Source organism: Cucurbita pepo, chromosome 15 (genome assembly GCF_057944985.1).
Source record: "Cucurbita pepo subsp. pepo isolate OVF chromosome 15, ASM5794498v1, whole genome shotgun sequence".
NCBI classification, from domain to species: domain Eukaryota; kingdom Viridiplantae; phylum Streptophyta; class Magnoliopsida; order Cucurbitales; family Cucurbitaceae; genus Cucurbita; species Cucurbita pepo.
The window spans coordinates 3,997,295-4,009,568 of NC_141812.1; the positions used below are offsets into that span (position 1 = coordinate 3,997,295).

The following is a 12,274-nucleotide window of genomic DNA, read 5'->3' on the forward strand; positions in this document are numbered from 1 at the left end:
GTTATTTATGATGAGCTTCCACTTAATGAGATAAGTATGCATGGGTGACGTCACTAATTAGGTTAAAGAAAATTAGGGGCGTTACAAGATCCTACACCCTACTTCTCTCCTTCCTATAGCCCCCTCTTGATTTATGGAGTTTATGTCAATTCATCAGGAGAAGGTACCTCTCATCCTATCTTGGGTAGGCCTGTTGTTATAACGGGGCCTACGTTCTCGTGGTTGATGGTCTGAGTCCCCAGAATTATGTGGATGTTTATGTCCAATTGTCACTGGCTCTTCTCGCTGCTTTTGATCTTTGGGTTTCTCGAAAGCCTTGGCAATTCTCAAGGCTTCATCATAGGTCTTTGGGTCAATAGCTTCCACTGTGCAACAGATCTTTGGTTCTAGGCCTAGTACAAACTTTTCTATCATCTTTTGCTTTGTGTCCACTAAGGATTGTGAAAATCTCTTCAACCTCATGAATTCTCTGCCATATTTCTCTACGATAAGTCCGCCCTGTACCAGATGCGCGAACTCTTGCGGACTGTACCAGATGCGCGAACTCTTGCTATCACTTGAACTTTTCCGCCTTAGTATAGTATTGTTTAAGAAAAGCTTTCTTAAATCGTTCCTACTCCATTGCTCCTCCTTCTGGGTTCAGACTTTTCTTGTTATCCCTCCACCACACCTCTGCGTCCTTCTATAAGACGAATGTCCCACAGGCAACCTTTTGATTATATGGGCACTCCATCGATTCAAATATGGTTTCTACAGCTGGAATCCACATTTGGGCCTCTATCAGATCTTTTGAGGTACCGGTGAATGGTCGAGGGTCATATATCTTGGAAGTCCTTCAACCAATTTGCCCCTCGGGTAGGTTGCAGAGGGTTAGCCGAGGCATTTGCCTGAGCATTGGCCTATTGGTTTACTTGTTGAATGACTATTAAGGTGTGGATTAGGGCTTGGAGTGACTCCCACATCAGCCTAGTAGTAGCGTCCACTCCAACTGCTGGGGGCACAGCCTCAGGTGCGGCTTCCGGTGGTGGGGCTCCTTGTGGTGGCAACACAAAAGGTGACGGCACAATTGGCGGCGACATAACTACGTTTGACCTAGTCTCTAATCCTTCTCAAGGTGGGCTCTCTTCAACCTGACCGCAAGTGTGACTATTTTTAAAATAGTGAGTGAGAGAAGGAAACATAACAATATTTCATATGGTCTCGATCATTGGTTCATAACGTGAGATCCATATAGAGTCTCGTGGAGATTTTTGAATCGTCTCCCTATGGAAGTTATTTGCATGGGTCAACATCAAGATGAACTTGTAAAAAAGATAGATTATTTTCAATTCTCGACCTATCGTACAATGATACTTATAGATGATATCTTTGACCAAACAAATAGTTACTCAAACAACTATAGGAGCAAAAACTATTCTAGTATAATATTTCATTGAGATTGTCTTTACTGCAATTGTTTTAAATCACAAAATACCATAACTTAAAAGAAAATTTATTAGGTTTCAAATTTGGTCAAATTGGTGGAATAATTTATAAGTCTTTCTTAATGTTTTTATTATCCTTTCATCACAATACAAACACTTAAAATCAAAATAAAGTTTGCCTATGCTAAGCAATTAGAAGGTTCAACCACACCAGAAGCAGTTCCTTCGACATTTTTACATGAAGCTTGAGCGATTTGATTCTCGTAAGTTAGCTTTATGTCTTTCAAACTTAATCCAGTGCAATGATTTATTGGGCTACAATCAAAATTAATTGCTATTTCAGTGGCTGAAGTTCCCGTAATGTCTTCGTATGTTACGTTGCTAACTTTAACTCCTGAAGCCTGTTGGCATAAAGAAGAATAATCAAAATATGCTATGAAAACTGATAAACAAGACTATGAAAACTGATAAACAAGAACATTTTTACCATGTAAATTTGTTTTACTGAGTTAATCTCACCCTAAAATTTTTAAATTCATCTAAACTATGATAATTTTGAAATTAAAACCTTAGGAAAACTATATTATAAAATAATATATATATATATATATATATATATATATATATATATATATATATATATATATATATATATATATAATTATTTTGAGATTATGCTCAAAGTCTTAGATATTCTTGACGATAGAAAGATCGTGGTAGAAATATTATAGGTAAATTAAAAATTAAAATCATAAAAGTTTATGATTTAATATAATAACGTTTTAAGATATGTGAGGGTAACCTTAGGTAAAATTGGTAAAATTGGTAAAATTGAAAATTTTAGTTCTATTTATAAAATTTAAAGTAATATAATTTGAAACAAAATTAACATTTATAAGATTAAGAGGAAATATACCTGACCAGGGCATCCTTTATGATGTGGACAGTAATTTTCATCGATTATTATTGGGTTTTTCACATTATCCATAATAATACGCTGAAAATGAATTTTTATAGCGAATCCGTTGCTTGGTCTTCCCCAGGACTTAATCCTTACTCCATTTTGAGTCCCCGTGAAAGTAGATGATATCAGTGTAACATTATACACTCCATCCTCCTCAGCTCCCTTTCCCAAACTCCCAATGCTACAAACACGTTCAAACAAAACACAAAATTTTCAAACAAGGTATATCTAACTAATTTAAAATATGTTTATCATCATCTATTTTTGGCTACCTGATTCCATGTCCAGGTCCACATGTAATATTTTCCATCCACAAGTCGGAAGTCCCTGGACCAATTGAGATGCAGTCATCACCCGTGCCGATGCTCGAGTTGAGGATGGTCACATTTGATGATTGTTGCACGTGGATGCCATCAGTGTTTGGACTATCGCCTGCAGACGAGACATTCACTCCAGTCATATGCATGTTTTGGCACCCATCCACCACAATGTTGAACATTTGACTGTTAATTGAAGATAATCCCGTGATGTTTACGTTTTTTGAATCATTGATTTGAAGACTCTGTCAATTCAAAATAATCGAACGCAAGAATTAGTGAAAATTTAAATTAATATAGTAACTAATCGATTCCATTTTCTTTCAAATTTTAGCTAAAGAAAAAAATTCCAAATTTTGTTCTCTATCTAGTCAACTCAAATTTTGCTTACCCGGGCTCCATTGGGGCAACTCTTCCCTGAACGTTTACAATCCCATAAGGCAGTTCCTTGTCCATCAATAACACCACCAGCAATCGAAAGCCCATTTATGTGACTAAACTCAAGCCAAGATTTAGTTCTAGCTAGAACTTGAATGTCCGGGGAAGCCACAAGAGTTCCATTAATGAGAAAAGTAATAGCATTGTTTTTACAAGGTCCATTAAAGCTCACACTTCGAACATAGAATATTCCCTTGGGAACGTAAATAGTGGTAGGTTTAGATGAGTCACAGGCCTTAGTCCATGCTGTTTGAAGCACAGGCGAGACATCGATCTTTCCGTCGGACTTGGCTCCTAGACTAACAATATTGAATGTTAATCCAACCGCCAAAGCATAGTTAAAAAACAGAAGTAGAAGAGAAAGAAAAACATGTAAGGTTCCAAGAAGAGCCATAAAAAAAACTTAATGATACAAGTATTTGTGAAAGGGGGAGAGAGAAAATGGAAGTAAGTGATGAGAAAATGGAAGTAAATGATGAGAAAATGGAAGAGGGGTGGAATGTTATTTATAGGTTAATGGTTACGCTTCACCTCTTAACTAGTAGATAATACACTAATTATTATTTTAATTTTAATGATGGATGGTTCAATTTTTAATTAAAAAAGGATAGAAATATTTTAAGGAAAAAATCTAAAATTTTCCAACCGATTATTTAATTTTATTTTAATTTTATTTGTTTTGGTCAACTAATGAACTATGCAATGTAACAATATCGGTTTCATTTGCCTTTATTGAGTTGCCTTCTTTGTGTTACTATAATAACTTTCCAACGTCTTACTATAATAAGAATAATAATTTCTTATTACTTTTAGTATTTACAACAAATTCTATATTAATTCCCTATTATAATAAAAATAATAAAATATTCTATAAAATAATATCGAGAAGATACTATCATATATTTTTCGATCTTTTTTAACATGCCGTAGATAGTGATATAATAGAAAGTTGGTGTCTTTTTATGTGCAAAGATGTCACACAAAAAATGAGGCAAAATTGTGTGTTATATTTGTAACTATCCAATAAATTTACAAATGTATCACATAAAGAAATAATTTACAAAGTCTTAAAGTCGGTAACTGGATGCCATTTTTATATCTATCAACAAAATTATTTATCATTAACCATTTTTTTTTTTAATTGTCTCTCACTCATTGGAGTTCTCTTTGCAACTCTTGAGGTAGATAAGGGTAGCGAATTGACAACTTTCATCATTTTTGTGTTTTATACTAGAGAATGTTTTAGTGTTTTATACTAGAGTCGACCATTGTGCTCTTGGTCGATCTATCGTTAACCTAGTCCTCAATGTACATAATACCTCGTTCTATTTACTCTTTTGTCTCTTCCACTCTTTTTTGGAAAGCAAATAGGTACTTCAAGGCCCCCAATGTAGGGTTTTCGACTCTTTGGCTTGGAAGGAATGAAGATCCACCCTTTGTGAGTATTCAGATTCTCGATGGACCACCTTGCATACAACTTTAAAATATAATTACAAGAATACAACTTTTTAAATTTATTACAAAGGGGACAAAGGATTTTTGATACAACAACAAAAAAAAAAAATGAAATATAGAAAGAAAGAATGAAGTTACAAAAGGACCCCTCAAGATAACTAAGAAAATGCCACGGATAAAAAAGTCAGATTCATAGCAGTGTGCAGTCATCATAAAATCCTTCAAAACTTGAAATCCAATCGTTGGATCTTCACCAAATTTGATCTCCAAATAAAATCCTTCGAAAATTTAATCTCCAAATCACGATGATTCTTGAGGTTTCAACATCGGTTTAAACTTCCCCTATAAAGTTTGAAGTTGCGGCACTAGTATGGAATAGGAATCGAGTAGATTCGAGCTCTCAATCACAAGTAATAAGCATTTAGATTTTGGGTCTTCTACTTTTAGATTTCTTTCAAATTCGAGAGCAATTGTCCACCATTTCTATTCAAACTTGTTTCTACAGCTTCTAAACTAGGTTACCCACCGTTTCTATCAGGGAATCGAGCCCTCAAAGAGCCTATATCCTATTCCCCCAATAGAGGCCGCCATTAAAGAAGAAAATATAAAGCTTAAAAATCCAATCGGAGCCTACATGTGGATTCGTCAAGCAAGACCAATCCCATTCGTTTTCTGCACCTTCAAGGAGTAATTCCATAGAGACCACAAAGAGAAATAATCCAAATAATGTTTCTCATTGAAGGAAATTAGTTTCCCGTAGAATTTGGGGGTAAGTATTAAATTTTCTCTTACCATCCATTTCTCTTCAGATTAAGTATTCCCTAAGCTTCAAAGGAATGAGTTTAGTAACTTTGATGAAGAAATCGAGACCTAAAACATCCCAGGACGAGCTGTCCAATAAAAGGAAGTTCTGCGTTTCTGGGTGAGTTGCAGACCGAGGACGATTTCTAAAAATTAACGTCCCACACTCAAAGATGTTCCTCCAAACCAATTCCTTGAGCTTGAGGGAAGGATAAGGAAGAGTTTCTATGAAGAAGTCGGGCCCTAACAACCCCTAGAATTGACTACCAAATAAGAAATCCTATGATTTGAACTCCAGTGAGAAATCATATTTTTGACGAACTTTGGAGGCAAACATTTTAGGCTATGATGCACGAAAAGGTATGAAATGAATCCTTAGCTCATCCTTGTAACACCCCCTTTAAGTTTCATAAAGAAATTAAGGAAAGAAACGCCGTGAATGGAGCTGGGGAAGCGAAGAAACTAGTGATGACGAGGTTGGTCACACACATCTTCTTCCTGTCTAGAGGAAGAAGACAATGATGTGGCTGGTTCAAAGATCAAACCATGACCTTCCCTCGATCTTTCTTAATTTTAACCCTCTTCTAGACTAGTTCTCATGAAATATTTTATGGTTCCAAAATCCAGGCACAATAAGGAAATTTTTGAAGAAAACTTGAGGTGATTCGAATACGGGAAGCTCGAGAACGAAGGTCCTGAGCATCAATGACGAGGTAAGTAGCCATCTTAGACTATTCATAGGAAATACTTGTAGGAATCGATTGGATCTCAGTATAAACCTTAAACCAAATATGAAAGAAAAACACCAAGAACGTTGAGTTAAGGCCTTAAAATAACCCACTAAATGAACTCTGCTACTTATGATTTTTTAATATTGAGCATATTATGATGTGTTATGATTATATAGGAAATTTGGAGGTTATTGGATAAGGATAAGTAGCTAAACCAAGTAACGGTGTAAAATGATCATAATGCTCCTAAGGTAATTTACCTTCGGTTCATGATCTAGATAACCTCCAAATGCTATGAAACTTTGTAGTAGACCTTATTTTATACTTTTTGATGATGTTGTGATGTTTGAAAGCCATTGGAATATATTAAGTAGCTAAACTGAGAATTACGGATAAAATGACCAAAATGCTCCTAAGACTCCTGATATTTTAAGATTTAGACATGCTCCAAATGACTTGCTACATCTTATAAGACCTAATCCTAAAAACATGAAGGTATGTTCAAAATTTTAAGTTGATTAGAGTAAGTTTGGAACGTAAACCAAGTTAGGACCCAAGAAACACCTAAAGGAAACATCTCAAGACTCGAGACTCTCCTAGAACCCTCTAAAGAATTTATTAAGACTCTATTACTTGCTAGAATAACTCATGTCTTTTACTACGATGGATTCATAAGCTAAAGAATGCAAGATACAATTATGCCTTAAGAATAATAAGAAATACGTAAAAAAAAATGTTTATGATTGTGAACCCAAAGAAAGTATCACACAACTCTACAACTACCAAGATAAGGTATCATACTCCATGCCCTAAAGTTTTTATGATATGAAAGAATGCTAGGTAATACCCTGATCATGTCCAATGTGATCCATGACCTCCCACCACGTAATGCTTTCAGAGACCCAATTTTTCCTCTTTTAGGTGGGATGCCCTGTGTCACGGTCATGCTTGTTCATGGCATGTCACCCATGGCCGCATGCCCGTGACACGTCGAAACCTTTTGCCTTGTACTACTTTATTGCTTTCTTTATTACTTTCTTTTACCGCTTTCATGTTGTATTATTTCTTTCTTGTTTTCTTTAAGAGTATGACGTTTCGACGATGTCATGGCTACGCCTCGTAGACATGAAATGCCTCAAAATGTACTATAAGGGGATACTACTAGTTGTCAACTTCTCCCTACCCGATAGTTATATGCAATAAGCCAATGTTTTTGCCTTTTTGCATACTATAGGGGGATACGACTAGTTGTCAACTTCTCTCTCTCTCTCTCTCTTGCTTTCAAAACTCTTTTTCCAAAACCTCTCTTCCCCACTTTCTAAAATCTTCTCTTGAAATCGAGACTCGAGGTTTGAATTCATGTTGCCCAACCGCAGGCAACGTAACTCGAAGTTGGCTTGACCCATTCAGTGTTGAGAGTGAGTGCCACACAATCGCCAAATCCGCTGCCTAGAAACCGCGATTGTGATAGTTGGTATCAGAGCCTACTTGGCTCCAATGTGACAGGTAGACATGTCTTCGACTAAATAATTGAACAAGTCCCATGTCGACAAATGAGTTGGAATAGAAGAACAGATGCAATACTTGCGGGAAGTCCCCGATAGTATTCGATTTCTAGATGAGCGAGTGAAAGAACTTGCTGACAAGACCCTCACCGTTGACGCGATAAAGGGTCGGCTGGATGGATTGCCCATTCAAGAAATAATGTACCGAATGGAAAACCTAGAAACAAAAACCACAAAGAATGGGTTGGCCTAATTGAGGAGCGAGTCGATGGACTAGATAGCTCCCAAAAGTGATGTTTCAGATGGTCACTGAACTATCTGAAGATGTGAAGGCAGCCCTCGATGTAGTCAGGGTAAAAATGGCGGACATAAGCGCTAGAGTAAACGTTGTCATAAGGGCAGTGGAGAACCAAACCTCTACCCGGAGGACAATGCTACCCAACAAGGTCAAACTTCCTAAACCCAAGCCATTTTCGGGGCTCGGGATGCCAAGGCCTTAGAGAACTACATCTTTGACCTTGGGCAGTACTTTAAAGCAACGGACACTGAGACAGAGGAAGAAAAGATCACTGTGGCCACTATGCATCTAGCTGAAGATGCAAAATTGTGGTTGCGGTCGAAGTATGTGGACATCCAAGAGGCCGATGCACAATAGACACTTGGGAAAGACTAAAACACAAGAGCTTCGGTCTAAATTCTTCCCAAAAAATGTTGAGATCATGGCCAAAAGAAAATTACGTGACCTTAAACACACGAGTAGCATTTGAGAATATGTCAAACAGTTCTCGTTACTCATGTTAGACATTCGACAGATGTCTGAGCTAGATAAGATCTTCCAATTCACAAAAGGATTGAAGCCATGGGCGAAGTCTAAACTATATAAACACGGCATAGAATATCTCTCTACGACCTTTGCTATGGGTGAACGACTATTCGACTTGAACAACGAACAGTCCCAAAAGAAAAGGCGAAACCAAGCCTCCTCAAGCGGAGGTAATTGCAACCTCACCTCTAATCCCTCTAGAATGGGAGGAGGAGACAAACCGAGGATCAGAGGAGTTGAGACAAGATAACCCCAACAGGGGACTGGCGTCTTAGGCAAAGGGCCTCACAATCAAAACCACTTCAATCGATCACCTCTCTCTTGTTTCCTATGTAAAGGGAGCCATAGGGTGTAGGAATGTCCAAAGAGGGCGTCACTACAAGCGATTCAAGCCGCATTAGACATATATGCGGTTGCAAAATCCGAGGGCGAAGAAGCTGAGAAAGTCTTGAACGTAGAAACACCCTGGATGGGAGCCCTGAAGTTCCTATCCGCACTTCAAAAGAAGACAAGGGAACAAAGAGAGCCGATTGAAAATCTCATGTATGTGGAAGCGTGGGTGAATCATAAGTTGGCCAAGAATACAATGATCGATTCAGGAGCTACCCACAACTTCATGACCGAGACGGAAGCCAAATCGGTTGAACATCAAATGGCAACGAGACTCGGAAAAGATGAAGGCCATCCACTCTGTGGCCTTGCGGATTCTCGGAATAGCGAGGAAGACGACACTTAAGTTGGTTGGGAACATGGAGTAGCTTAGTAGACTTTGTAATTGTCAAAATGGATGACTTTGATGTGGTACTCGGGATGGAGATCCTTTTGGAACATATGGTGATCCCCATACCCTTGGCTAACTGCCTAGTTGTAACAAGGTAAACTCCAACTATTTTTCAAACAAGCATCAAACAGTCCAATGGAATCAAGATGATTTCGGCGCTCCAACTTAAACGTGGTCTTGCACGTAATGAACCAACGTTCATGGCCATTCCAATGGTGGAAACTGAAAGAACGGTTAACATTGTTCCTCTAGAAATACAGCGTGTACTAGAAGAGTACTGCAAAGTAATGCCAGAGAGTCTACCAAAAATCTTACCACCTCGTCGAGGCATAGACCACAAGATTGAACTGATACCGGGGTCAAAACCCTCGGCAAAGAATGCTTATAGAATGACTCCACCCGAATTAGCAGAGCTACGAAAGTAGCTGGATGAACTACTTACTACCGGACTCATCAGACCTATGAAAGCCCCCTACGGAGCCCTAGTGTTATTTCAGAAGAAGGATGGGAGTCTTCGCCTATGCATAGACTACCGCGCCCTAAACAAAATCACTATCAGGAATAAATACCCTCTCCCCACCATTACCGACTTGTTCGATCGACTATATGACGCAAAGTATTTCTCGAAACTCAACCTAAGGTCAGGGTATTATCAAGTTAGGATTGCTGAGGGAGATGTGCCAAAACGACTTGCGTCACTAGATATGGGGCCTTTGAATTCCTGGCCATGCCTTTGGGGTTGACTAATGCCCTGGCCACATTCTGCACCTTGATGAACCAAGTCTTCCACGAGTATCTCGATAAGTTCGTGGTAGTCTATTTGGACGACATAGTGGTCTACAGCTCCACCATGGAAGAGCATGAACACCACCTGCGGTTAGTTTTCAAAAAGTTGAGAAAACACGAACTATATGTGAAGAGGGAAAAATGCGCGTTTGCACAACAACGAATCAACTTCCTTGGACACGTAATAGAAGCAGGGAAGGTAGGTATGGAAGAGGAGAAAGTCAAAGCCATCAAGGAGTGGAAGACCCCCTCCTTAGTGATAGAAGTGGGCTCTTTCCTTGGGTTGCTAAATTACTATCGGCGATTCGTGGAAGGATTCTCAAATTTGTAGTCAAGACAGACAACAACTCCATATGTCACTTCTTTAATCAACCCAAGTTATCGTCGAAGCAAGCGAATTGGCAGGAATGCGTGGCCGAATTTGACTTCCAGTTCGAAGACAGGCCAGGTAAAGCAAACCAAGCTGCAGACACTCTAAGTCGAAAAAGCGAGCATGCGGCCCTGTGCATGTTAGCTCATCTACAAGCAAGTAAGTTGAGTGGAACGATATAAGAAAGTATCGAGAAACACCTAGGAACTATGTTGAGTCGACTTTTTTCAAGCCAATCTTCTCTCTTAACTCCAGGAACCGTTGTCATGCTAATGGCTTTGTAAGAATATTCACCAACTGTTCATCTGTGTTCACATATTCCAGTTCAATAGCTTAAGTTTGTACACATTGGCGAATAAAGTGGAACCTGGTATCAATGTGCTTACTTCGATGTTGGTAAACAGGATTTTTCGCCAACGCAATAGCTAACTTGTTGTCAACATTAAGCTTGGGTTTTACTTGCAGTTGACTGATGCTGCTCAAAATCCTGCCCAACCATACTCCTTGACACGTTCCAGCAGTTGCGGCTATGTACTCAGCCTCGCATGATGACAAAGCCACCATCTTCTGCTTCTGTGATACCCAGGTTATTGGATTTTCTCCCAAATAGTACAACACTCCAGTTGTACTCATCCTATCATCAATATCCCCAGCCATATCACTGTCGCTAAATCCTACCAGCTCCACATTCGATAACTTCTTATAAACACAGCCAAAACTTAGAGTACCTTTCACATACCTCAATATTTGTTTTACTGCTGTGAGATGTGAAGTTGTTGGTGCCTCCATATATCTACTCATCACACCAACTGAGTAGGCTATGTCGGAACGGGTATTAACCAGATAGCGTAAGCTTCCAATAACACTTCTGTAAAGTGTTTTGTCAACTACAGGTTCTCCATTCCCATGTTTGCTCATCTTCATTCTTGGTTCCATGGGAATCGAACAAGGATTGCACTCCCCCATTCCTAGCTTCTCTAGGATTTGTCTTGCATATCCGGCTTGACATAAAGTGATTGATTCACTGCTTTGTCGTACCTCAATACCCAAGTAATAGCTCAAAAGTCCAAGATCGCTCATCTCAAATTTCTGGTGCATCTCTTCCTTGAACTGAGCTATAACTTGTTTGTTTGAGTCGACTATGATTAATTCATCCACATATGTACCGATTATCATTACTTCAACTCCATTAATTTTCTTGTAGAGAGAATATTCCTATGGACATCTAACAAAACCAAGTGACAGCAAACATTGATCAAGTTTAAAATTTCAGGCCTCGGAGCTTGTTTTAATCCATACAAGGCTTTATGTAGTTTTAACACCATGTTTGGATTTTCCTTGTCAACGAACCCTTTTGGTTGAACAACATACACCTCCTCTTCTAACTCGCCATTCAGAAAAGCTGTCTTTACATCCATGTGATGTACGTCCCAGTTCTTAATGGCTGCATAGGCAAGAATTAATCTCACTGTTTCTAACCTGGCCACTGGTGCGAATACTTCACTATAATCTACACCAAAATGCTGTGCATATCCCTTTGCCACGAGTCTCACCTTATGTTTCTTGATTTCTCCATCTGGATTTTTCTTTAACTTGAAAATCTATTTGATGCCGATTGCTTTATGATTCTTCGGTAAATCTGTGAGTTCCCACGTTCTGTTCCAATTGAGAGAATTTCAGACTTCATGGCATTCCTCCAGTTTTCATTCTTAGGAGCTTCCTCATGTGAGGTTTGCTCCTCTATAGAAAGAAAACAAAGGTCTACTGCTTCCTTCTCTACTTCGTTTAGTTCTCTGTAAATATCTTCTAGAGACATGAACTTTTTCGGCGTCGATGAGCTTGACGATGATGCATTTGAGGTACTGTCTGGCGTCGATAA

General features: G+C 38.7%; 1 protein-coding gene across 1 annotated transcript; it reads right to left on the reverse strand.

Moving 5' to 3' along the window:
- Window positions 1-1,530: 1,530 nt before the first annotated feature.
- LOC111776277 (polygalacturonase-like) lies at window positions 1,531-3,591 on the reverse strand. The gene is made up of 4 exons (XM_023655688.2): window positions 3,097-3,591; window positions 2,661-2,950; window positions 2,341-2,569; window positions 1,531-1,825 (listed from the first exon to the last, which is right to left on the reverse strand). Exons 1-4 carry the CDS (start codon window positions 3,535-3,537, stop codon window positions 1,604-1,606), a joined length of 1,182 nt encoding a protein of 393 aa, XP_023511456.2. The 5' UTR covers window positions 3,538-3,591; the 3' UTR covers window positions 1,531-1,603.
- Window positions 3,592-12,274: the final 8,683 nt, after the last annotated feature.

What these genes read in the sequence shown, in the direction of transcription:
- LOC111776277 (XM_023655688.2), bottom strand. Translation starts at nt 3,537, where the DNA reads ATGGCTCTTCTTGGAACCTTACATGTTTTTCTTTCTCTTCTACTTCTG. An exon ending in GTTGCCCCAATGGAGCCCGG is followed by an intron (nt 2,951 to 3,096) that starts GTAAGCAAAATT and finishes TTGAATTGACAG; the next exon opens with AGTCTTCAAATCAATGATTC. An exon ending in ATAAAGGATGCCCTGGTCAG is followed by an intron (nt 1,826 to 2,340) that starts GTATATTTCCTC and finishes TTATGCCAACAG; the next exon opens with GCTTCAGGAGTTAAAGTTAG.